This window comes from Ammospiza nelsoni, chromosome 4 (genome assembly GCF_027579445.1).
Source record: "Ammospiza nelsoni isolate bAmmNel1 chromosome 4, bAmmNel1.pri, whole genome shotgun sequence".
Taxonomy (NCBI): Eukaryota; Metazoa; Chordata; class Aves; order Passeriformes; family Passerellidae; genus Ammospiza; species Ammospiza nelsoni.
The window spans coordinates 67,565,493-67,589,339 of record NC_080636.1 but is presented as its reverse complement, the minus strand read 5'-3'; the positions used below and the strand labels follow the sequence as shown (position 1 = coordinate 67,589,339).

At 38.1% G+C, this 23,847-nt stretch overlaps 1 protein-coding gene across 1 annotated transcript in view; it reads right to left on the bottom strand.

Moving 5' to 3' along the window:
- The window catches only part of PPP3CA (protein phosphatase 3 catalytic subunit alpha), a 171,050-nt gene that overhangs the window by 20,834 nt on the left and 126,369 nt on the right, over window positions 1-23,847 (bottom strand). The window contains exons 4-9 of the mRNA XM_059469843.1: window positions 21,046-21,157; window positions 19,719-19,864; window positions 17,637-17,776; window positions 11,169-11,246; window positions 9,292-9,386; window positions 1,033-1,158 (exon numbers count right to left, since the gene is read on the bottom strand). Of these exons, the coding sequence (XP_059325826.1) occupies window positions 1,033-1,158; window positions 9,292-9,386; window positions 11,169-11,246; window positions 17,637-17,776; window positions 19,719-19,864; window positions 21,046-21,157 (697 nt within the window). The remainder of the gene's footprint in view (window positions 1-1,032; window positions 1,159-9,291; window positions 9,387-11,168; window positions 11,247-17,636; window positions 17,777-19,718; window positions 19,865-21,045; window positions 21,158-23,847) is intronic.

Below are 23,847 nucleotides of genomic sequence, written 5' to 3'. Positions count from 1 at the left end.
TCTCCATTAGTGCAAGCAGCTGCCTATTCTTTGGTAATCCCTGTTTCATGGTCTATCTGCTTTGTCCACAGAGACCTCAGGTGTCTCACCAGCAGCATTCCTCAAACAAGAGTAGCTCAAAACAAAGCTGGTCATGACTGCAGGTATGAGACACAGCTGGCTGTATTTCCAGTTGCCTATTAAGAGAGAACTGTTATTCCAAGCAGCTTTTAAGAGTTTATTAGAGTTTTCTGGCAGTAATTGCTGTTGCAGCAATACTCCATAATGGATGGATCAAAGCAAGCTTCATCTCAAGCACCAAATAAATGACTTGGGGTTTAGGCAGTTTATATTTTGTATTAATTTAATATGCTAGACCGAAGCGTTTTCATGCCTTTTGTGTGCTTGCCATTCACAGCATGAAGCTGCATTTAGGCAACATCAAGAGCATCAGGTTTCAATAAAATCTCATTTGTGGTCTTTAGACTCTTCTTGCCAGCGATGAGGCACCACATGTCCTGTGCAGAGAAGGGGCTGAGTAGCAAGTTTTCCTTCCTACTGGCATCCCTCTACTCTCTCCAGGAACAGCTAGTCAGACTGGCTCTTAATATCACCAGCTCTGTGTTTGCTGATTAAAAAGCAACCAACCCATAAAAGTAATGTGAGTAAAGATGTAACCCCATGTAGAGAGGTCTGTTGAGACACCCATTCAGCAGTAAGTGATATCCAAGGGGATGTTCAAAAGCTTATAACAGAAAAACAAATCAGAATTTTGTTTAGTGAATGCACCTATGGCCTGCACTCCCATAAAATCTATTTTTGCAGCAGAAAGATAACGGCATCATCACCTGGAAAGAGTAGAAATTACAAAAAAATATGACAAGTGTGATTAACCACTGTTAATTGCTTGCCTCTCTCAGCCCCATTTCTACAACTTTGTCCTCAAAGGCAAGACACCTGTCTTCAAATCATTCTTGTCCTTTAAAATAAATGACTAAGTGGCTAAGAAACCATTTTGCAGTCTTTATGAACAGAACTGATTTATATACATACCCTTCTCACCAACAAATGGCAGGGACCAGGTAAACACATCCATGAAGTTTGGAAGCCAGTACGGATGAGGGGAGCAGTTGAACTGCCTGATATTCATAACATTGTTCTCATATTTCAATACTGCAGCTAGAAGGAAGAAAGAAAAGAAACAGAAGAGACATCAGACATGTGTGCAACTGGCTAACCAGACCAGGAATGGGGACAGCATGCTCAGCCCACAGAGCTGCTCAGCAGCTTCCACACACTCGATCCAGTGGCACCACCTGAATGCTAGTTATGGTAGGATAAAGCCTCACTGAAGTGGAAAGCTGTTTTCAGTCTGAAAGCAGTGTCAACAGCCTTGTCTGCCACTAAGAAGGGCTGGTAAGTGAATTAATATCTCTGAGCAGTCAAGAACATGAGCTCTGGGATCTGCCACCAGTGAGGAATGAAGCAGAGTATTCAGAGCCCCTCATTTCACAGAGTTATCTGAGCTCCTCACAACCATGCTTTGGAGATAACAGAATAAAGCATTTATGACTCAGAGTCTGAACACTGCTCTTCTGATGGACATTTTCAACATATTTCATTCACAGTATTGTAACTGAGATGACACTTGCTTCTCACATTATGCAAACTCTAGGCAGGCAAAAATGTGCTCCCTATAATACAAACCAATACTAATACAATTTGTCTTGCACCATTTAACATTCTCATCATTCTTATCAACACACAAACACACAGACTATGTCTGTTCACAGGCAGAAATATAGATATTTATGCCACACCCACTTTTCAAAGCACTGCACCAAGTTCAGTGTCAACTATTGTTAATGGACTTCAGGCTCACGTCTGAAATGGTAACCCAAAAAGGTAGTTTTGAGATTATCACCAAAGTGACTTAAAGACATGAAATTGTCTAAACAATGCAGTTACAGGAGACTGCATGCAGGATATTTAATCAACACAAGCAACGGAAACAGTCAACATAAGGTGTGTCATTCTATGCTTTCCCCTTTCCTCCTGCCTTCCCAGTTCCATCTCCCCAGGGAGGAATGTAGTTCCAGGGACTGGTTATCACTTAATAGCCAGCAATAAAGTTGCACAACTGCAATGTGAGACAGCATCATGGGAAATGCAGTGTTGGCTGAAGGGGCTGAACAATTCCTTCTGATTATTTCTCTCTTTTCTGATTATTTCTCTAATTGTGTGTCAATCAATCAAAGAAGAAACCTTTTTTTCATGCACTAGGCTGTTGCTTCACAAATATTTAATAGGATGTTAAATGTCTTTCATTTTGTGGTCAATGACAGAGTCCAGAGCGACATGGGAGTTTCTGGAACGTACTCCCTGACAGACACAGAAAACAGCAATAATGTGAACCTTTGCCAGGCAGATACCCTCCATTTAAATAAACCACATTTGACTCTTGCCCATCCCAGTCTGACAACTGGCAGTCAATCTGCTGCTCAGCAGAAGAAAAAAATGGCTTAATACTAGTAATAGCAAAAATAAGAAAACCAGTGTCAATGCTCTGAATATTTCCAACAGATTTTGGCTGAAATCACATGCAGCAGATTGAAATTCATTCTTTTTCTATTACTGTGACACAATTGCATAATAAAAATAAATAGTTTGTGGCTTTACAGAAAAAATGAGTCAAAACCACACAAAAAGGACCACTTAGTGGTTGTAAAGATTCATTTAGAAGGGCTAAAACTTCAAATTCATCATCTAGTGAGCTGAGGTAGTTCCCCTTCCCACTACTTCTTCAATTTATCAATTAAGTCTACTTCTAAATTCTGTGAAATTTGAATAAAGAAATAATTTTACAGGGAACTTTTAAAACTGGCCTCTGAAAAACCTGAACCCTATGCAAAACAGTTGCAAAACATAAAATTAAATAAAAATGGCTTTAGTTAGGTTGTTTCCTTTGAAAGGAAGATAATTTAAGATTACTGTAACAAAAATATCCTCACAACACCTTGTTAATTTATATACCTGAATAGCTTACAAAATAAAGTTCTGATAATAGTATTTCAAAAAATTCTCCCCTGTAAATGACCTGTTCATCTCCTCAACAAATTACTTCAAAATAACATTACACAATAAAGCAGGGTAATAACAGAGAAGCCTTCTAAAATAACTATTTTCTTAAAAGAATAAAATAAAATAGGGTATCATAAAATCAGTATCACAAATACTTTTTGGCATTTTAAATTAAAAATCTGTAACTTACAAGCACAACGCACACAAAATATTTCTATTAGGTAAGTTATGAAGATGATATTTAAAATGCAAATCAGCTCTTGTTATGAATGTACAGTCCTGATTACTACTTAGTAGTCAGAAGAGGAAAACTTTGCCAGGATCAAGTAGAAAATGCTCCTCAGATAACAGCAGGAGTTTCCCTGAGCTTATCTGCCTCTGTGGTTTCTTTTGATAATAGCTTTCTTTTCCCTCTCCGTAGGCTCAGAAAAGATTGGGGGTTTCAACTCTGCTTCATTCCTTAGTCCTTAGTTAACTCAATTCCCAAGAAGCTACAGGAGAAGCAGCAGCCCTGAAAGAGGACACAGCTTTTGAAGGTTACAAGAGTGGAGGTCACACAGTCGCTGATGGAGGAGACAGAAGTGGAATGGGCTCCTTTGGTTATAAAACTTGTAAGAGAGGAAAACCTGACTCTACTCAACATTTGCTTATTATTCCAGGCTGAAACCTCAATACTTTTCTTTCCAAACACATACTCAGATAGATGATAAAGACCAAGCCAAGATTATACATTATTATGTATAATCACCAACCAGAACAAGAATCTTATTTTATTATTCTTAACAGACATGCACATTTTAACCTAATTTTGATACTTGCTGCTGTAAATAACTTTTAAAAGCTAATGTTTTGTAAAGTGAAGATGTACAGATAGCCCAAATGACATTACGCTTGCTTCCAATGGTAGTAAACTGAGGTATTGGATGCTGAAATCACATCAGAGTGAAATGAAACACTAATGCAGCAGGCAAAGGGCATTTGTACTGTTTAGCTTGAAGCATTTAACACAGCTACCCTAAGGTTGGGAATATGGGTGTTGAAAACAGCGCAGGTAAGACACCTCCTTCCTTGGCTACAAATGGAGACAGCCCTTCTAACCGTCTCAGGGTTAGACACAGCAGCTAGTGCTGCACCTCCTTGGTCTCCCTCAGTTAAAGATGAGCTGGAACAACTGTGTCACACCTGCCAGATCTGAATGGATGTCTCAGACCTTCTGGCATCTCAAATGGGGCTTTTAAAGATTATATATTTGGAGGTAGGTCAAGGCCTGAAGCCATGTGAACAACATTAAACTGTGTGATAGCTCAGAATTTCTCAAGGACATGACATATCCTGCTTCATGATCTGACAAACCATTTTTCAGGGTAAATTAATTAATAACATTTCCATCAGAAAAAAAAACAATCAGAGGAAAAAATAATGAGCTTGGTAGAAATACTAGCCCAGAATATTTTTAGATTAACAACATAAATATATTTTCAGCAAACAATTTAACTAATTTTCTTGTAATTTTCTTTCAGAAAACTCATCCCACATTTAGAAAATGAATCAGTGAAAAGTCCCTCAAATTCTTCACACCTAAGAAAGAATTTCAATTTCTGATTTAATGCCAAATTAACTTCAGCATTAACTGTGCAACTGGGAACAATGCCTTCTCACGAAGAGTTGCTAAGTAACCACAGCATTTTCTACCCAAGTCAGGTCAGGGATAAGGGTTAGTAAAACAAGTTTAAATATTATCAGACAGCAAAAATTATTTACTACACAAGGTAATGGTCTAAATAATCAGTAGAGAAGTGAAGATAACTGTAGGTGGAAATATCTTTCCTTATACAATTTTAAAGATTTTTATTTTACATGTCCAACTGCATCTTGCAAAGAAACAGCCAAGTAACATTCAAGATTTAATCAATAGACTGCAAAAATCACTTTTGGCAAACGTCTCTGCATCAGCAATGAGATGGCCTAGATACCCTGACAACTCTTCTTTAAAAGCTTTTGTTTCCGTGACAAGAACTCATCACAGCAGCAGAGATAAGGCATTAAAGAAAACTGATAGGGCAAACAGAGGTTACACCTCTATTCTCCCTCTCAAAGTGCTAATATTTCTCACAGAGCATCCTTGTCTTCCAGGTATACTACTCTGTCTTTTTCTAGGTGAAAATAATTTTCCTGTTAGATCCATCTGGATCAGGCACACTTCTTCATGGTATACTTCATGCTGATACTTTATGTACTTCACTGACATGTAACTTATGATACATTAACAGGCATACAGATTTACAGATGGTTTTTCATTTTTCTACTACCCCAAACTCCCCTGCATCCTGACTTTCTTTTCCTGCTTTTCCTTTAGGAAACAACACACGTATGTTGCAGCACGTTGGAAGAAACTTCATGCTGGGGATTTTTTCAATAACTGTGGGTTCTCTGGTGGTTCTCTCTCCACTACAAAACCTAATCTTTTAAAAGTGTTCAAAAGATTCTAGTCTGTATTTAAACAGCAAGTTAAAATTGCCCACTCAGCCAAAAAGCACCCACTTAGTGAAGTTACAGCCAGACACAAAATGCCAGTATTACCAGTGTTTTACAAGTAACTTTTCTGCCTATATAGAACTTCTGTAGAATCTTTCACTTTATTTTTTTGTTAGTTTATTTTTTGGGGGGTGTGCATAAACAGCATTACAGCAAATCCTAATTAAGGCATTAAGAAATATTGAATGAAGGAATGAAAGTTTAGACACAATACAAGGCTAGATCATATCACAAGGTAATTTTTGGCACCCTCTTATTCAGTTGCTATAGAGAATTTCTCCTAGTTTTAGGCACCCTGGAGCCCAGGGGCAAATCTGTACTTACATGACTTTCTCAAAGTTTCTTGATCAGCACAGATGATCTCTAAGGCCCTGAAGTCACTGGTAACTACCACAATCCAATTAACATTTATCTTCTTGCATAAGCTTTCTCTCCAGAAGCAGTAGTCTTAAAAGAATCACCAATGCACTGGTGCTTCTTGTAACGAGTACTAATAACAATCTTTGAGTATCTTTATCTTTATGCCTTTTAATAAAACAAATGAAAGCAGAAATGTTTGAGAAAGCTATGACGATATGGAACAGTAGCTCAGAAGTTGCCAAAAAATTCCTTCCCTTTGCCAATGCTTTCCATTATACTGAATATGGAAGGAATTAATAATAGTAATGGAGTAGGTAATAATGGAAAATGGAGGACACAAGGCCCCCAATATTGAGGCAGTTTCTGAGTCTTTGAATCACCCCCTGAAAGGCTCTCTCTGTGTCTCCCTTAAGTACTGAGGGAAGCCCTGACAGGAGCCTCCTAATGCAAAACCTCCCTCTGGCACCCGAAGCTGTGTGTGTGCGGCCTGGGGCTGTGACAGGAGCCACAAGTGACACACACAGCCCGCACGAGGCCACAGCCAGCAACCAAGGGGATACAGAAACCTCCCTTTGGTGCCAGAACCCTGCACAGCCAGGAGAGCTTCCATGGTGGGTCAGCACTGTGAGACAGCCCATGCAGAGGCTCCAGGGCAGCATTATTAACAGCAGATTTGCTGAACACAGGCTTGTTTGGTAGCTTATCTACAGCCACTCCTGTCAAACCTTCTTTTGCACTGATATCCTTGCCTCCCTACTGCTCTTTGTGGCATATCTGATCCCAGATCTGATCCCACAGTTGCTCTCCAGCGGGAACTGAAGCAGCCCCTGGAAAAAGCTGGCAAACAGGTCTACTCTTGAAGTGCTCTGAAGAAGCTCAAGAAACTACGTATGCTTTAATGGGTGTGAGAACTATCAACCTGGGGGAGAAAATGAGCATTCTTAACCTCTTGCAGCTTTTAAAAAAATGTATTTATCCTAAACAATACTACATTTAAAAATGACCCATTTAATGTCAGAGGGAGCTGAAGCCTCTCAGGAATTTATTCAGGGTGACTGTTGGCTGACAACCAGAGGAACACTGAGAATGCATACTGGACAGGAAGGTGCTTACTAGTAGGAGAATAACTCTTTTAGTAGGGACTGACAGTAACCAAACCTCCAGATGACCTGTAAAAATCAATCAGGTTCTGCACCAGTGCATGATGAGTCAGCTACAGCAACTGCCCTGACAACACCTCTGGATGGAAATACCTTCCTTTTTCTCCTGATACCAGTCAGAAACTGTGCTCTAAGTAAATTTATTTGCTGCAAACCAAGGAAGCCAACAAGTAGCCATGTTTTGGACTCATTCTATACCATAGTGGGTTTTTTTTCCTTGAACAGGGAAGCAAGCACCCAGAAACTACCCAGATAAAGATGTATGAGCAATGCAGCATGATAAACTATGCATGATGTACTTTAAATGCCAAGAGCCAGTGCAATCAGTCACATGAAATAATGCCTCAAAACTTCTAATGAGAGAAAAGGAGGCAGCTAATCTCAATGGAGATCCATTACAAAGTTGCTAAAGGTCAGCCTCTGAATTCACAAGAAGTTGTATATTAAGGAGTGGCACACAGGTGCTGTTGTGGCATCAGCGCTGATTTGCCTGAGCTCACTCTGAGCAGGTATTGCTGGTAGTGCACACCAGCTCCAGCTGTGGCCACAGATAACCCCTCAGCAAATGGTGTAGAGCTTCCCATCAAAATAGGCTTTCCACCACATGTAAGACCTGCCTGTCACAGTGGAGCATCCTGGAACAAGGGAAATGACCCTCTCTTTGGAAATGGAGATAATAGAGAGGCAATTCTCTTTACCACCCAAACTGTGTGGTAAATTTAAGGTTTTGAACCTTGTGAATCATTGCTTTCCTTTTAACATTTGCCTTCAAGAGAAAGTTTCACATAATTCACCCATTACCTTCACTGCACAGAACTGCTTCCATGCCCAAGAAACAAAAGGTGAACACTTTCTACCACCTTCCTTGTACAGACTTGTGATCGCTCAGCCTTCGACCCAAAGCAGCCAAGCAGGAGAGTAAACACATTTCTCCACCAATAGCAACGATCCCACCAAGAAAATGAACACATTCCTTACTTCATCCTGAACTTCTTAGGTTGCTAGCAGAGCCCCTACATCATTAACTTTTACAAAAGTAGCTACTGACAGTTCTGCTTGCATGGTTTTGCAGAATAACATATTAATTTTTCCACAAATTAGCAGGCATATTGAGAAATCTGAGGTGTACAAACCCCATTATCTAGCAGTGAAGTGCTTCCTTCCCTTGCATACAGTTCACGGCACAAAAGCATTTAGATTATAAATTTTATAACGTAAAACGATGCCTGAAGAAAGCTTTCTATTCAAGTTTAAAAAATATTGCTTGCTTCCTCTGCAAACAAGCATCCAGATTAAAAACAGCCCTTCGCAAGAGAAACTGATCTCTTTGCAAGGGAGCAACTTTCAAGAATATAATTGAGAAAGAATTATTTTACTTTGTTCACAGAGAAACAGAAATAATTTTATCATTATGGGGACTAAGAGAAAGTAAACAATATGGCTCATTTCATGATATAGAAGGACAAGTATATTAGAAAACTTTATTTTTAGAAACATGATTCTTTTTTCCAGTTCATTAGAGATTTCCAGGAATATGATAAATGAATAAATTCAGAGAAGCTGCAAAGACTTGTATTCAGTGGAACCTTTATACAGTGACCACGACCCTTATTTCTGTAGTAACCTTTTTATTTTTTTGGCTATTTATATTTAATTTTCTACATTTCAGTAGTCAAGGATTAAAACCCCCAAAATGTAAAGGAACTCAGACACCCATCCCATGCTTTATCCACTCATGACCTGTCAAAGCTTAACTGGCTAGACAGTTTGCACATACAAACTCCAATAATTTTATTGGAAAGAAGCAAGTAACAGATAATTAATTATAAGGAACACTATGCTCTAAACATCTCACCCAGAGCACTTCCTAATATACTTCTTCATTAATAGAGCTGTTTTAAGTTTTGCTTCCCGTGTAACATTTACTTAATAACTTGCAGTCAAAATACAGAAATATCCTAAGGCATATTAAAATACACAGTTATGTTCAGAGGCATACATCTGCCTGTAACAAATTTAATTAGGTTTGTATTATATAATAAGAGGAATGGGCACAAACTAACAAAAGAGGAAGAAAATGGGCATGAACTGATAAATACAGGAATGAAAAGACACCAACATACTTGAGTGCATACAAGTACAGTCTACTGTACATGACCAGGAATTAAATTCTTACCTTTGTTATTGTATACATCTAGATAGTTTGGTGCTGAAAAAATTGTGATTAGTGAAGGGAAGCCTGTTGTTTGGCTTTTCCTGTACATACGATACCTAAGAAGAAAGGGAAGATAGTAATTACTACCCAGTGTTGAATGCATATTTGCCACTGACCACATTCAGTGCAAAAAATGCCCAGTGCATTAGGGCTCTGGCTTTTAACACATGCCAAGACTGAAAAACACACACGAGCTACTTAAAAGCCACAGGAAAGAAGTATTTCCTGCAGATTTTCTCATTATAACCATTTGACATGACCAGGAATCCATGCTTGAAAGTGGAGTGTCTCTGAAATTCAGTGAGCCAGAGGTGGATTTGTTGTGCATTTGCTCAGTGCCCAGGACATTGCCAGAGTTTCCCTCTGGGGGACTGGGTGAAGCAAGCACCAGCAGGTGCCTTGGAAGGGTCCTGGGTGCCCCCCATGGCCCTCCTGCTGCCTGCCTTCTCCAGCCATGGCAAGGCCAGGGGACATGGAAGGGGTGAGAAGGGAAGGGGAAATGGGGCATCTGATACCTTCAGTGCTGTGTCTAATCTTATCCACTCTATCAGCCAGTTCATTAATGTCTGTGTGTTTTCATTACTTAGCCTTACTGCCTCATGAAAAATACAAGGCTTATTGGGCCAACAAATAATCAAGCACTAAACCTGCAAGTAATTGGAAAGAAAGCAACCAAACAGTCCTTAGACACAAGTACACCAAGCACTGCTCTTTAGTCCTCAGCTACAAGAAACATAAGAATTTAGCAAACATCCACAGAAGTTGCACTGAAACTGCTGTATAGTTTAAATGCAATCTTTTCCACAAAATTTTAAATTTTCACCCTTTACTGGAAAGCAATACAAGAAAAAAGAAATCTTATTACCCTTGAGTATTCCATCCTAGGTATTTCTGGCATAGTAATAGCTTGCTTTTAATTGCATTACCATATGGAAGTCACGACAATTCAAACATTCAGAATAGTTTTTAATATGCATAGTGAATATTGACCTTATTCCTACAATGCCACTAATTTATCTTTTATTGCTGTTCAAGTTGGCTAAAGTTTCTACCTCCAAACAAATACAATAATAATAATAATTTAGGCATGATATGCAAAGCTATTTATTCAGATTCCAATCCTTCATTAATATCTCACAAGTATGGTACACTTCAAATAAGAGGAATTTTTAAAGTAATTTTTTAAAGCAGCAAAAAAAATCTACCTTTATAATGACAATAGTTTCATGGGGAACCATCAACACTACCTAATGCTTGACCTGGACTGTTTTTCCATTCAATGGCTTAGACTTCTTGAATTCATTAATGATATTCCTGCAGAAAAATTTATGTGCCTATACAGTTCCACAAATTTTTTTTTTTTTTTATGAAATATGAAACCAGTGGGCCCAAAAGTTTTAGGTAGCTGAGAAAGTCCTAAAAGATGGCAGTTCTGGCCTTTGTGAGCCAAATCACTTCTCTGGCATCATGACAATCAGTGTGTCAAAATACTCTGGCACATTTGCAAATCTTTTTCCAAAATGAATTTGTTTTTCTTTACATGCCTGCCATTGTTTGGCATAAAAAAAATTTGGTCATTTTAAATTAGTTAAATACACTAAGGCTAAGTAAGTTGCTTTTATAAGAATTCATTAAATTTTGTAACTCACTAAGAATTATGTAAAAGACATTGTAATGCCAGTGTGCATTTTTGTAGCATTAGTAAAAAGTGAGAGCTGTTGCAACTTATACATTCCAGTTCATTCTCACTCATGTGCTCTTCCTTTTTGTGCTCTGTTTGGGAATGGTAAGCCATTATATATAATTATTATTATTTCGCCCTCTCCACACATACTTACCCAGCATCCTGGGCTTCATGAGCTCGAAGTATGGATAACAAGTTATTGTGCTGTAGGAATTCACATACAGCAGGGTAGCTGTTAGAAAAAAAGTAATAGCACCTGTTATGGCATTATCAGAAGCAGCACAAAGAACTCTAGCTTTCAAAAAATGTATCATAAAGCGTGCATCATTCATGAAATTAGCGCCTGCTCTGCAGGCAGATTTCAGTAGCAACAACATCACCAGCAGTGTCTTTTTAAATCCCACCTCATAACTGCTTGGAAAGGAATGCAAGAAACTCATCCATTTCATAACTACAATCACCCAATGGCTTGTCAGAAAAAACGTACTTTCTTTTATTCATCTAAGATTTAATGTATTCTAAAAAAACAAAATGTAACACAGCAGTTGCTTGAAACAGAAAACTTCACCCACTGACTACTGTATGCAGCGGCTGCTTGTGGACCAGAAAATAAGGTGGTTAAGTGGAAAGAAAAGGAAAGAGAGAGAAAGAAGAAAGGAAAATCAATCTTCAAACTGGGGATGTTTATCTTCCTGAACTTTATCTCCTTGAGAAATAAATTATCTTTCCCCTTGGCAACTTAAAATCCTGTGACTTCTGAAACCCCAAAAATGTGTTCACTGAATACATCTGTGCTAAACATACTGAGCAAGATTTGGAAAAAAAAAAAAAAAAAATCTTAACTATACATTACACAAAAAACTGCTGTCCCAGGCATGGTTTCATGGTTTCACCTTAAGTGGCCACTTGCAATCAGTTAACAGCCCCCTCAGTATCTAATTTCATGCATGAAAAAGATGAACACTTACACACCCCCCTCCCCCAATCTAATACATCATCTTCCTTTAGTTTATCCAAGAGAAATGATACTACTTGTTTCCAAACTTTCCTGAGTATTTTGAAGCTGAAATGTCATTGCAGCAAAACCAGTGGAATGCTGTATTGCTGTTTCTGGATTTAAGCCACCTAGCATGTATTCTCAGATGCAGGTCTGGTATTTGGAATTGTCTAAAAAAACTGCCATTATAAAACAACTTCAATTCCCAAATTACGTGGGGCAACATTTTGGCAACTGCAGTGATCTCAAATGCTGACAGGCTGCCATTCAAACCACTGGCAAATGAGAACTGATTTGCATACATTTCTTTTCATAATTAATTGTGACTAAATGCAGACTTATGGTACATTTTGTTTAGAAATTTTTACATTAACTTCTGAAAACTGGGGTCTATCACAAAAATCTGATAGACAGTTGATTATGTTCATTATCAGTGCAGCTGCTCAAAATGGCTAGGCTATTACATTTTTTTTTCCTCCATAGTACTCTTTTCATCCAGTGTTAAGTACTGCTTTTAAAGAAGACATAATGAAGTGGTAAAAAATGCTCCTAAATAGATACGATAGGTTCTTCTTTCCATTTCAAGTACAAAAATAGTGGAGATTTTTATTGCTTAATTATCTTGTTCTTCATAAATTTGTGGAAAATAAGAATTCTGCTAGCAGAACTTGGCAGATTCTACAGGGCCCACACCTACAAAGGCAGAGGTGTCACACAGTGCTGCATGCAAATTTACAAAAAAATTATTTGCCTGCCTTCTTTTTTTACAAGTGAATAGCATGGGACCTTCAATGTGCCAGCTGCCCTATTACCCAGACCACCACAACCCATAAGCAGTCTATCAGGATATTTTATTTTGAAAAAGGCAAAGCAACCTGCAGGCATTTTTCTTGAGCTTCTTGTTGAAGCAGAGGCTGGGGAGTAGCAAACTTTGCATCATGTGCAGCTATTACATATGCTATCCTGCATTTCCTTAGTATGTTAGCTTTAGATTAAACAATGTTCCTTAACACAAAAATATATGTCCTAAAATGCGGGTAAAAATAAAAAGTCACACAAAGAGCCAATAAAACAGACATTATGGCAGAAATAATCAGAAACAAAATTTTACAGAAATGACTTCTGCTCAGAAATCTTTTTTCAAATATTTTTTATTAAAATGACTGACTTGCAGTCAAATTCCCTACTAGTTTTTCAGAGTGCTACCCTTCCAGAAACCCTCTCCTCCTTGCCCTGCTTTGCAGAGCCCAGACTGTAACTCAGATGAGCCAGAAATAAAGCAGTTGGCCAAGAGGGAAAACAAACAAACAGAAATCCCCCACGCAACAGGCTTTTCCAGAGCGCCCCAGCCTCCTGCCTTCATGTGTCATGCTGAATCACGGAGGAGCAGTGACTCACAGAGAAAACAAAACACCCCTCTGCTAAGCTAGAGAGATGCTATTCCCCATGGAGTACGTGACTCTGATATTCCCTACTTGGGCATCTTTTTTCATTAACATGCCTCATGCATAGTTTACTAGTTCTGAGGTCTCTTTTGCATGATATCTGATTACTGCTGGCAGTTTTAAAAGAGAAGCAATACTTTGCTAACATGAACCAAAATGGCAAATGTTTTCATATTGTTTTTCCACCAATAACTGGAAAACTGGAAAAATTAGATGGAATCAACATAGTTTTTTTCATGTCCCTCATCATACCATTAAAAGAGAGGCAAAAGCACTTCTTTCAAAAGAGAACATTCAAATTTAGTCCAAAAAGCTTCTGTAACATTACATGCACATATAAAATAGGTTCCCTGCATAATCCATTGGCCTTGCACTTGATTCTCCAAAGGCAAATGCTTTGTTGCTGTGCTGTCCCTTAAGCAACTCTCAGAACATCCCTTTCCACCAGATTTTCCATGCTCTTAGCTGTGCTGTCTGCAGAGCTGCACTGGGAAGTGGAACGGGGAACTGCATTAGAACAAATAAACACATCTTTTTTTGCAGAGTCGTTCTTCCAAAACTGGATGTTTTCCCAGGCCTGATGGAGCACACAAGCAATTCTACCAGTGCATCTGGGCAGACAATGTGAGGGCAGCAAGAGCCCTAAAAGCTTCTGGTCTGGGAGAAAGAAGAGTAGAAAAGTGAGCAAAAGAATCTGTTAAAAATGCTATTACTAAAAAAAAAAAAAAATTAAAAAAAAAAAAAAGGCAACTGTGCTTCCTACCCTGAGCTGAAACACACTACAGTCTTCAAAAGCTGTCAGCAGATATTTCTTTAATCTTTGCATACTGACAAACTTAACTTGCACGTCAAGTGCACCACTGAAATCTTTTGCTTGTAGGGCCAAAATTATAACTCTACCCCAGAGTATCTGCAAGGTTGAACCATTTCACTGCTATCCAAGGCTGGAAAGTTTTTCTTGAACACCTTCAGGCAAAGTGACACCAGCATCTCCCTGGGCAGTCATTCCAATGCCCGACCACCCCTTCCTCCTGGTGTCCAACCTGTTTCTTAGAAAATAGCTTGAGAGTTACTGTACCACTAGCTTATGAAATAAGTGCAAAGGCAAGATCAGTACAAATTGCAAAGTGTAAATAAATATTTGCTAGAAAAATTCAAGGCAAGAACTAGATAATTTGGTAAACAGGAAAACATCTTTACTGGCTGGATCAGCTGAAAAACTATGTGCCTGTGGGTCTAATATCACTCGGTGACAAATTAATTCCCTCTTGTTTATAATATACTCTGAACACAACATTATTTTGGGTATGGATGAAAGAAAAGCTTAACTCATAATAAAAGAGCAATTTAAACAACCAGCATTCCATTAATGATTTCTACTTTTGCACAAAATTGCATCAAACATGACCATGACTACAAAGGAGGTACAATTTTAAACTTCATATAGGGAAAATGAAATCCCATCCCTATCACTTTTTGTTCTCTTTAAGGTACAGAAACTTTAATATATTTTGATTAATTCCTTATATGCCACAGTTAACATTTCACTCTGGTATTGTGCTATTTTGACAATCCACAGTACAAAATACTGCTAGGTGCTAAAGATGTGCACTAAATGTTGACTCTGAGCACTTCTGAAAAATCAGACTATTCTTGCCATCTTTAAATTACAGGTTATGCCTATGGTTTCAAGATCTGACATTTCATACCTAGCCACAGCAGTTTCATGAACTCTTACATAAAGGGACATTTCTTGAAAAAATACTGGATCAGTTTGAAATTCAATAGGCTGTATGAGAGTGATCATGTAAGAAATTCACTGAGAAGCTTGTCAGACTACTGTAAGCTACAGTAGTTACACTTTCTCTAGAAATGGCCCAACATTTCACAAACGGGTTTTGGCTAAATGCAGAGGATTTTGTGCACTTCTGAGATGGAATGTCCAGTTAAGATGGTGCATGCACAGTTAGAAAGCCACATTACTGTTATTTTCCTCACAGCATCTTTGTATTAGGAAAAAACTTTAAGTCAGAGCAAAGTAACTTGCAACTTGTCATTATAAAGAACATCTCTGATAAATAAAAATTATTTATTACAGATATTTCCTGCAATTGATTAGGAGACCTTAATCAGCTAGAAATTCTTTCACTTATTCACAGGCATGACTGAAATCTTCCTGATTTTCATTCAAAATTCTCATTGCTGTCTTTTAACTTCCCATTCTAGAAATGACTGAAGAAACTTAAGAAATGTTATTCAGTGAAGAATAAACACAGTCATTCTATTAACAGGCATTCTTGAAGGAGGACTGAGTAATTCAGTCCTTCCTTTACAAGCCTGTTCAGGGAAACTTGTTCCTTTACTCAGGAAGTAACTAGAAAGGGCAAGGAAAATTAGACATTCTACACTGATGGAGACCTTTTATACCAGGTATTATCATTAGGCAAGCAATTAGTCATCTTCCAGGGCAACTAGGTACTTCTTTGAAAAGGAATGCTTGCCTTTATATAAACTCAGATAACGTGATTCTAAGCTAGCCTTCTGACTCAATCATCAAGCAGTTATATGTCCCTCACATGACCTGATAATTATCTGTCTTCTGAATAGTTCCTCTTCTGAAAATGCACTTTTCTGAATACACGTCAGGACACAGACTAGGTCTGCTACATTTTCTGAAGGAAACTGAGATATGTATTAAAGAAATTTTATGGCAACTGTGTGGAGCAGACCTCTGAAAAAAACCCCAACCTAAAATCTAGAACTTTTTCCAGTAAATAAACAGCCCTGTATTTAAGCACATGCCACATCTGCCAGGCTATTCATGAGTGGAAATCACCATCACTCCCCGTGTGTGCAGTGCCTGGGAGTCACAGGTACGCTCCAGCATTTGCTGCTGCTCCTGAGACGATAAGCAATGATTTTACTGCTCAGTCATAGCCCATTTCTGCACTGACCAATTGTTTGCAGCAGCGTGCCATCCCTTCCATGATGATCCCAAACACAGCCATGGAGCACCTCCCAGATGTCACCTCCCACCGGAGGCGGGAGCCAGCAGCCCAGGCTGCAGAGCCAACTGCTCTGCTCCTCGCCGGCCCCACGCTGCAGCAACGGGGCTCTGAGAAGGGAGCCAGAAACCTCATTGCTGAACATCAAACCATCTGCCACCTTCTTGATAATGTCACCAACAAGGAGGTTGATTCCAGTGGCTCTGTCACCTGGTTGTTGGTGGAAGCCCTTGAATTACTTTTGACGTGTTACTAAACAGCTACAGTCAGTGTTCAAGGTGAGATTTTCTAATGCAAAGGAAAGAGTTGGGATTCCTCCCTTCCTCTGAGTTTGCTGAGGAAACGTAGATTTGTGTGTAACTAGCATGGGCTGAAGCAGAAATGCTTCACTTCAAAAAGTTCAACAACCTCTTAACATTTCAATAACATCTTCACATTTCTCCTGAACAACACCTTTTTTAAATTAATATTTCACTGAATACATTGCTCATTTTGCCATATAACCTCCTCCCCTGCTAGTTTTGCTACTCTGGTGTCCTTGTATGTTGTTCTTAACTACCACAATAAAAAAAAGGCACAAATTCCTTAAAATCCCCAGACTGTCAGGGGACAGTACATACATGTTTCTGCAGGAATGTTACAGGCACTTTTCTGCATTTCAGGTATTACTAAGTCCCATTTAACAAATGCTCTTTAAATACTGAATTTCTTAAGAAGAATTGCTTCTAAACAAACAAACAAAAACATTTGATCAAACTGAGAGGAAAAAAAGTTCCTCTGTGGGGGAAGTCACAATTTTTATTTACCTTACAGAACAATAAGTAATCCATTTTTCAGTGCTGGCATCTTTCATTAGAAATTACGTTTTAATTTTCAAACTAGAAATGCAGTTGCCTACCCCTTTTTAAAAGTGACACATTCATTCTCTACTTACAAAACCAGAGGCAAAATACACATGCTTTGGTGAATAAAATTAAGTGATTTAGAGTTTTCCCACTGTGGCATAACAGAAGATATTAAAATAAAGCAAGCATGAATTTTTCTGAAAACAAGGGTAGCCTGCAGATAAAAATGCCTAATTACCTAAGTGGTGCCACAAAGTTCAAGCAAACATTTATACTGCAAAAGCAGAACCAGTCCATCAACAGAAATCTATTCAAAGTAGTAACAATCACCTGTAGAAGTACGAGCACCCCCTGACTGTGTTGTGAGTGAAGTGTTCCTGAGTCTTCTCATTTCCAAAGTCCTCCAATGGGTCTGACCACAGGATGTCACACATAGGTCCATATGCAGGTGGTTCCTTGAATCGATCTAACTAAGAAAAATAGGAGACAAAGAAATACTAACTTCTTTCAACTATGTATCACAGAAACAATGAAGCAAAATTACTCTTTTTTATTCCATGAGCAAGTGAACAAGAGACTCAGAGCAATCTGTTCTTCAGCTTTCAAGCAGAGGAGTTTGAGCACCAAAACACTCCTTGCAAACACTGATGGGGACAGAAGGAACAGATAGAACTGAAAATAAAGAGATTCAGTGGATTCACACTCTACATGAATTTTTGTTTGTTTTTTTTTTTGGCTTTCTACTGGTTTTTGCAAGCATTCCAGTGGACAAGGGAGAATATAATATTTCTGTATTTCACGATTTTTCAAACAGTAAAACATTAAATTTATGTAAGTGGGGCACCTCAAGAAAATATAGTAGTTATTTCAAAGCCAGTTTCCATTTAGATTTATGTACATTTTCACAAAAAAAATGTATCTAAATATCAAGAAAATATCTCTGAATTACAGCATGTAGGCATGACATTGCTATTGCTCCTGTAACCTTAACCCTAATTAAGAAGCTAAAAACTTCTCCTTTTGGTCCTCCTATGGGTATTTAATACTTCAAATTACATAGAATCATACTGCAAATAAGATGAAGTATAGCAAAATAATAAAAATCAGTATTCTCCTGGAAGAACTCTTTAATATAATAACATTATGTGCTATCTCAAGAATTCTTTCATATAAGAGCAGCCCTGTTAAGATGGTGTATGAATAAGGCTTGCAGTCTGAAATATTCTCCATTTTGACCAGAAAGATCAAGTAAAAGATTCAGTAGCTAGTGGATTCCTTCTCCCCTCAAAAAAAAAAAAAAAAAAAAATCAAAGAGAACAAATCGGTGTTGTAAGTTTTCAACACTCAAAGTTTTAGTAAGAGACTTCTATAATTTTACCTTTGCGTTCTTATTTTGACATATTCACAGCATATCTACACGTCTTATTTCAGCCCTCTCCGCTTAATGCTTATGTAATTACAATGCATTTAAACAAAAATTCATAAATCTGCAAACCCAATTTCTGCTGATTGCCAAAGATAAATAAACCGGCAGGGCTGGGCAGGGAGAAGGGAAGGTGTTAATGAACCTAATCTAGAATCTGAGAGCTAAACAACTTTACTCTGCCATTATGCTGTTGCAGAGCCAGCTAATTTTTATGCAGAGTATTTTTGTTTACTGAGATAGTAAATCTTTACCTCAGAAACAAAACTTTGCATTCAGTAATTTTTAAAGTGCAGTTAATATCTTAAGCTAATTGCTTTTAAACCAAAACATGTAATTACTGGCTCAATTTGTTGGTTTTTTTAAAAACTATATTTATAAATCATTTCTTAGTAGACTACAAATTAACCTTAGAACATAAATTACCTTTCACTAACCTGAAAGCTCAGAAATAGATATCCATGTTTGCAAGTCTCAAGCAAGGAGGATTTTTTTTTCTGGGAACACTAAGAATGAATGGTTTAAATAGCTCTTCCTAGAAATATCGACTTCCTAGAGATCTCTTCTACAAAACATGTGAATAAAAAATTAATCCTTGATAAAATGCAATAACACTGGATTATGTGAAGAAGTTGTTTGATACTGTTCTCTGAACTTGCACGAGATTTCTGAGAAACTTTTCAGAACATAAGGGTACAACAAGTATGAACTTATTAAGCCTCAATTAGACCATTTGCTGGACACTCAAACGCAGAACTATTAAAAATATGGTGGGTCCTCTTGAGAATGAAGCTCTTGACAATTTAAAAAATACCAACTATATTCATTACAATCACATGAGCCTTTTTTGTTACATCTTTATATATTGTGAGGTTCTTCTAGATCTCTTTTGCATCTACTCCAAGAAAGCACAGAACACTTAACAAGGCACAAGGAGTTGTCAGATGGGGCTTACATTGTGCTTACAGGTAATAACCTCCAAGACTTACTTTTCTGATGTCATCTAAGGTGTTGATCTCGGGAGACAAGCCACCATGTACACACAGGAATTGTTGGTTCATCAGAGCAGCCAAGGGAAGGCAGTCGAAGGCATCCATGCAGGCATCATATACACGTTCTGAATATTTGATTTTACCTTTTAAAAATTAAGATAGTAACAGAAACTGCCATCAATACTTAAGAGGAAAAAGGATTGTGCTTAATATCTCAAACTTTTTCCTCTCACTATTCTATCTAGTATTGAGGACTTTACCCAAACTTTTGCTTAATATAAAAATATCACTGCTGGAAAAATTCTTCCTGTTCTGAGGTGAAGCTAATAAATTTTTTTCGTATTTTTTCTAAAAAATTGTAAATAAACACCTGAATATACCATTACAGTCTACCATTTCTACTCAGTACGAAATCTGTAGAGCAAGCCTTAAAACATCTGCTGAACGGTTATCATCATTATCACTCAATATACTCTCTATGAAACAGTCAGAACTTTAGCCCAGTCCCTTATAATTAATTATCTACAGAAATGCCATTATGAAATGAACGAGGTGGAATAATGAAGCTGAAATGTTAATTTACCAATATGCATATTAAACTCAGTAAACCATGAAGCCTTCGAGCCAATTAACATTTCCTTTATCCCCAGTGTAAAAAGAAAACACAGACTTATGGCAATAGTTTCATCTCACTGTGTCACAGGGGAAAAAAAGCTTCATTGTGCAGGTAAAGGTCTACACCTAATAAGCTTTTATGTGTCACTGCATCATTTCTTGCAACACAGAAAGGAATTTATATCAAAAGAGCATATTGAAAAGTTTAAGCCGACACAGAGGACAAATGTGAAAATGCTATACCTAAAGGAAAAACAAAATAAAAATTCCTTGCATTTTTCTCCTGCTCTATGAGATGAGACCCAGTGACCCAGTGTGATGAGGTCCTCCTTAACTAGCAGTCAGGAACCTGTCACAGGTGCCAGGGCTGTTGTGCCAGCAGGTTTTGCCTGCCAGGCTGCTGTGTGGGGCAGCAAACCCTTGGCTGCTGCCAGGAGCATCAGCAGCAGAACACGCTCACCGAGAGCATCCCAGCCAGATGGACCCACAGCAGCCCCAGGAGCTCCCATACTCAGATCTGGGGGGGGTCTAAGCCCTTCCATTCCACACCACTGAGAGGTAACTTCCCCCTCAGGGAACAGGGACTACCATTTAAAATTAATGGCATTTAACATGAAAATTTACTAATACTGAACGAGTATCAAATATCTGCAAAATAAATTAAGTTGCTGAAAAAGGAGTTAAGAGGAGAAGGGTAAGATAGACTTACATTCTTGCTTAAATGTGAAATACTCTGTTAAATGTCTACATTCATGGTTCCCACGAAGTAAAAACAGTGTTTTGGGGTAAAGGATTTTCAAGGCCCACAAGTACAGCACACACTGTGAAGCAGAAGAAGAAAGAAAATTAGAATTCATAATTAATGACGGAACAATTTACATTCCCTTCCATCACAAAAAACTTGCACAGAAAGTAAAAGTAATCTGTGCAAAGCATTTATTTTCAACTGATTAACTCCATTCTTCATATGCTACACTCAAACACTTCCCTGCACTTCAGCCCATACTGTCTGAAACTCGAGTGGGTATATTCTGTCAGTTTTACACCTCTTGCTGAGTGGCCCCTCCCTGGTCAGCCGTGCCAGGCTGCCTCCAGCAGCCCCAGCTCTCGCTGTGCATCCCTAGAGGGAAATGCACACTCTCCACCTGCAAGGTTAGGCAGAAACCTCCCGTGGAAACAATCCCACTGGAAGAGCTGCATTTCCTGGCTTAAGGAAAATTTGCCTCAGAACAATTTAACTCACACTTCAGGAAATACCTCAGCTTCCAGAATTACAGTTTTTACATGAGAGCTTGTTTATTTTTCACTTAGCATTGTTCCCTACATGTAACTGCGATAAAAAGATCCACAAAGCTCTTGCATTAAATGAAGTTACTACTAAGCTTCTACAAGCCTTTTGTCTTTCCTAAAGATTTCTATTTGAGATGACATTTCTTCTAGACGTGTTTTTAAAGATAAAAAAAAAGACTTGGAGAGGCTAAGCTCTGCTCAGACCTCTCTAAATCACTCAATTAAAAATATTTGTTTTGAAAATGAACTCACAGCTCCAAGAAAGTTGATGGAAATAACAACCACTCATCCCATGAGATGAGCCCACTGCCTGCAGGGACACTTTACAGACCACAATGTCCTCTCAAAAACTAGAAAGCTAGAAAAACTGTCTGAATTATTTTTCCTCCAGCCTTTCCTTTCTTATATAACCATGAACTGCTGAAATGCTGCACAAGAAAAAAAAGGTGTCAAAAAACCCCACTTTTATTTACAACTACTTCCCAACACTCCCCCTTGTTCCACTGGGGGAAAAAAATCCTTTCATTTAGCTTAATAATCAATAAATTGGAAATTCAGAATGTACTCTCTTGTTTCAGATTAGAACAACAGCATTGCTGTCAATGCAATGCCTCTACATTATAGTGTGAGCTCCCTTTACAATTCAGAGTGTCTTGAAAAACAGCTGTATAATAAATTTCATCATCTCAACATGTAGATTTCAGATCCCTTGTTTGCTACTTAGTCAACTTAGAAGAAAAACAGGAAAAGATGAAGGGATTCAACATTTTAATGTTTGTGCTCACACTATCCATAGGTAATCACACAGCAGCAGGAGTTCTATACTACTACTCATTGCCTTGAATTTATTACATGTAAACATCTGAATGCTCTGCCTGTCCTTTGTCTGTAATTTCTGTTCTTCTACTCAGAGGGTGTACAGACAGAGAAAACCAGCAAAAATACAGTCAGTATACTCGAAGAATTGTAAAACTAATGCCCCCTCTTGGAAACACGCGGGAGGCCTCCCAGCTCATGCCAATTCTTCCACCTCCCTGGCGCTACTGCCACTGCAGGAAGTGAGAAGAGATGCCAGAATGCCAGGGAAATCATGCTAATGTAATCCAGCATGGAATTATGGTGTCAGGTCACAGGAGTCATCTGTTGTGGCCCAAAACAACCAAAGGGTGTGGGTGGAGAAAGTCTTCTGTCTCTGTGTAAACTCCAGCAGACTTGGGTTTGATGGTTTCATTTCAGGGGGCAAGAAACCTGAACTTGTCCACACCACCAGAGCAAGTTTCTCTTTCTTTGATGATGACTTCATCATTCCTCCAAAAATTTCCAGAACATTCCTCTTCAAACTTACTGACACATGCAAAAATTTGATGTAAAAGTTGTGAGACAAGAAGTCTAAACTGACACCCCCATCCACACAAGGAAAGCTCCAGCCAAGTTACCTTAGAGCTTCTTGTCCTGCCAAAACATTGCCCTCGTAACTAAGTTTTTCATTTTCCTAAAGCTCTGGCAAGATTAAAGCAAGCACTTCATATTTAAAATATTGTCCAGATCTGGAAAGCAGGGAAAATAAGGAGAGATGGCATTTTTGACTTTTTGGGATTAGGTACTTGTTTACAAGTTGATTGCTCTGTATTTGCTTATCATAGATTTATTTTTTCTTTTTTTTTCTATGCTTCCTTTGAAGTACTCATAAGAAGCAGACAGAAGATAACAGAGAATCAATACAGTCTAGAAAGTTCTATTTCTCTGTGTCGTGGTTTGCCACTATTCAAGCAACATAAGCCCACTATTCACATTTTGTGTTGTTTTCAGTAGTATTATATCAAAGGTTTATTTTGTTTAGATGACTTCTTTAATTTACTCCCTTTTCTTTTCAGTAGTTCAGTGAAGTAATGTTGTAATAGGAAGTAAGAACTAATAAGATGATTTTTTTTTTCCCATGCAAACTAAAGAGCAAATATGAGGGCAATGATTTTCATGGCTTTTCAACTTAGTGTCATTTATATACAAAAAACATTATGCGTAAACAACAAATCACGAGCAAACATTCTGGCTTTGATTTTTTCCTGCCTGTGATTCACATATCATAATTCTTACTGAAAACAAAATATTTATGATAAATTGTCCTTGTTGAAAATCTGAGCTTAAAGCCTTTAAGTATTTCATAATACTGCTTCCCTGTTGTAAAAGTTTTAAATACCTTGCTTCCTTCAACATTTTCATT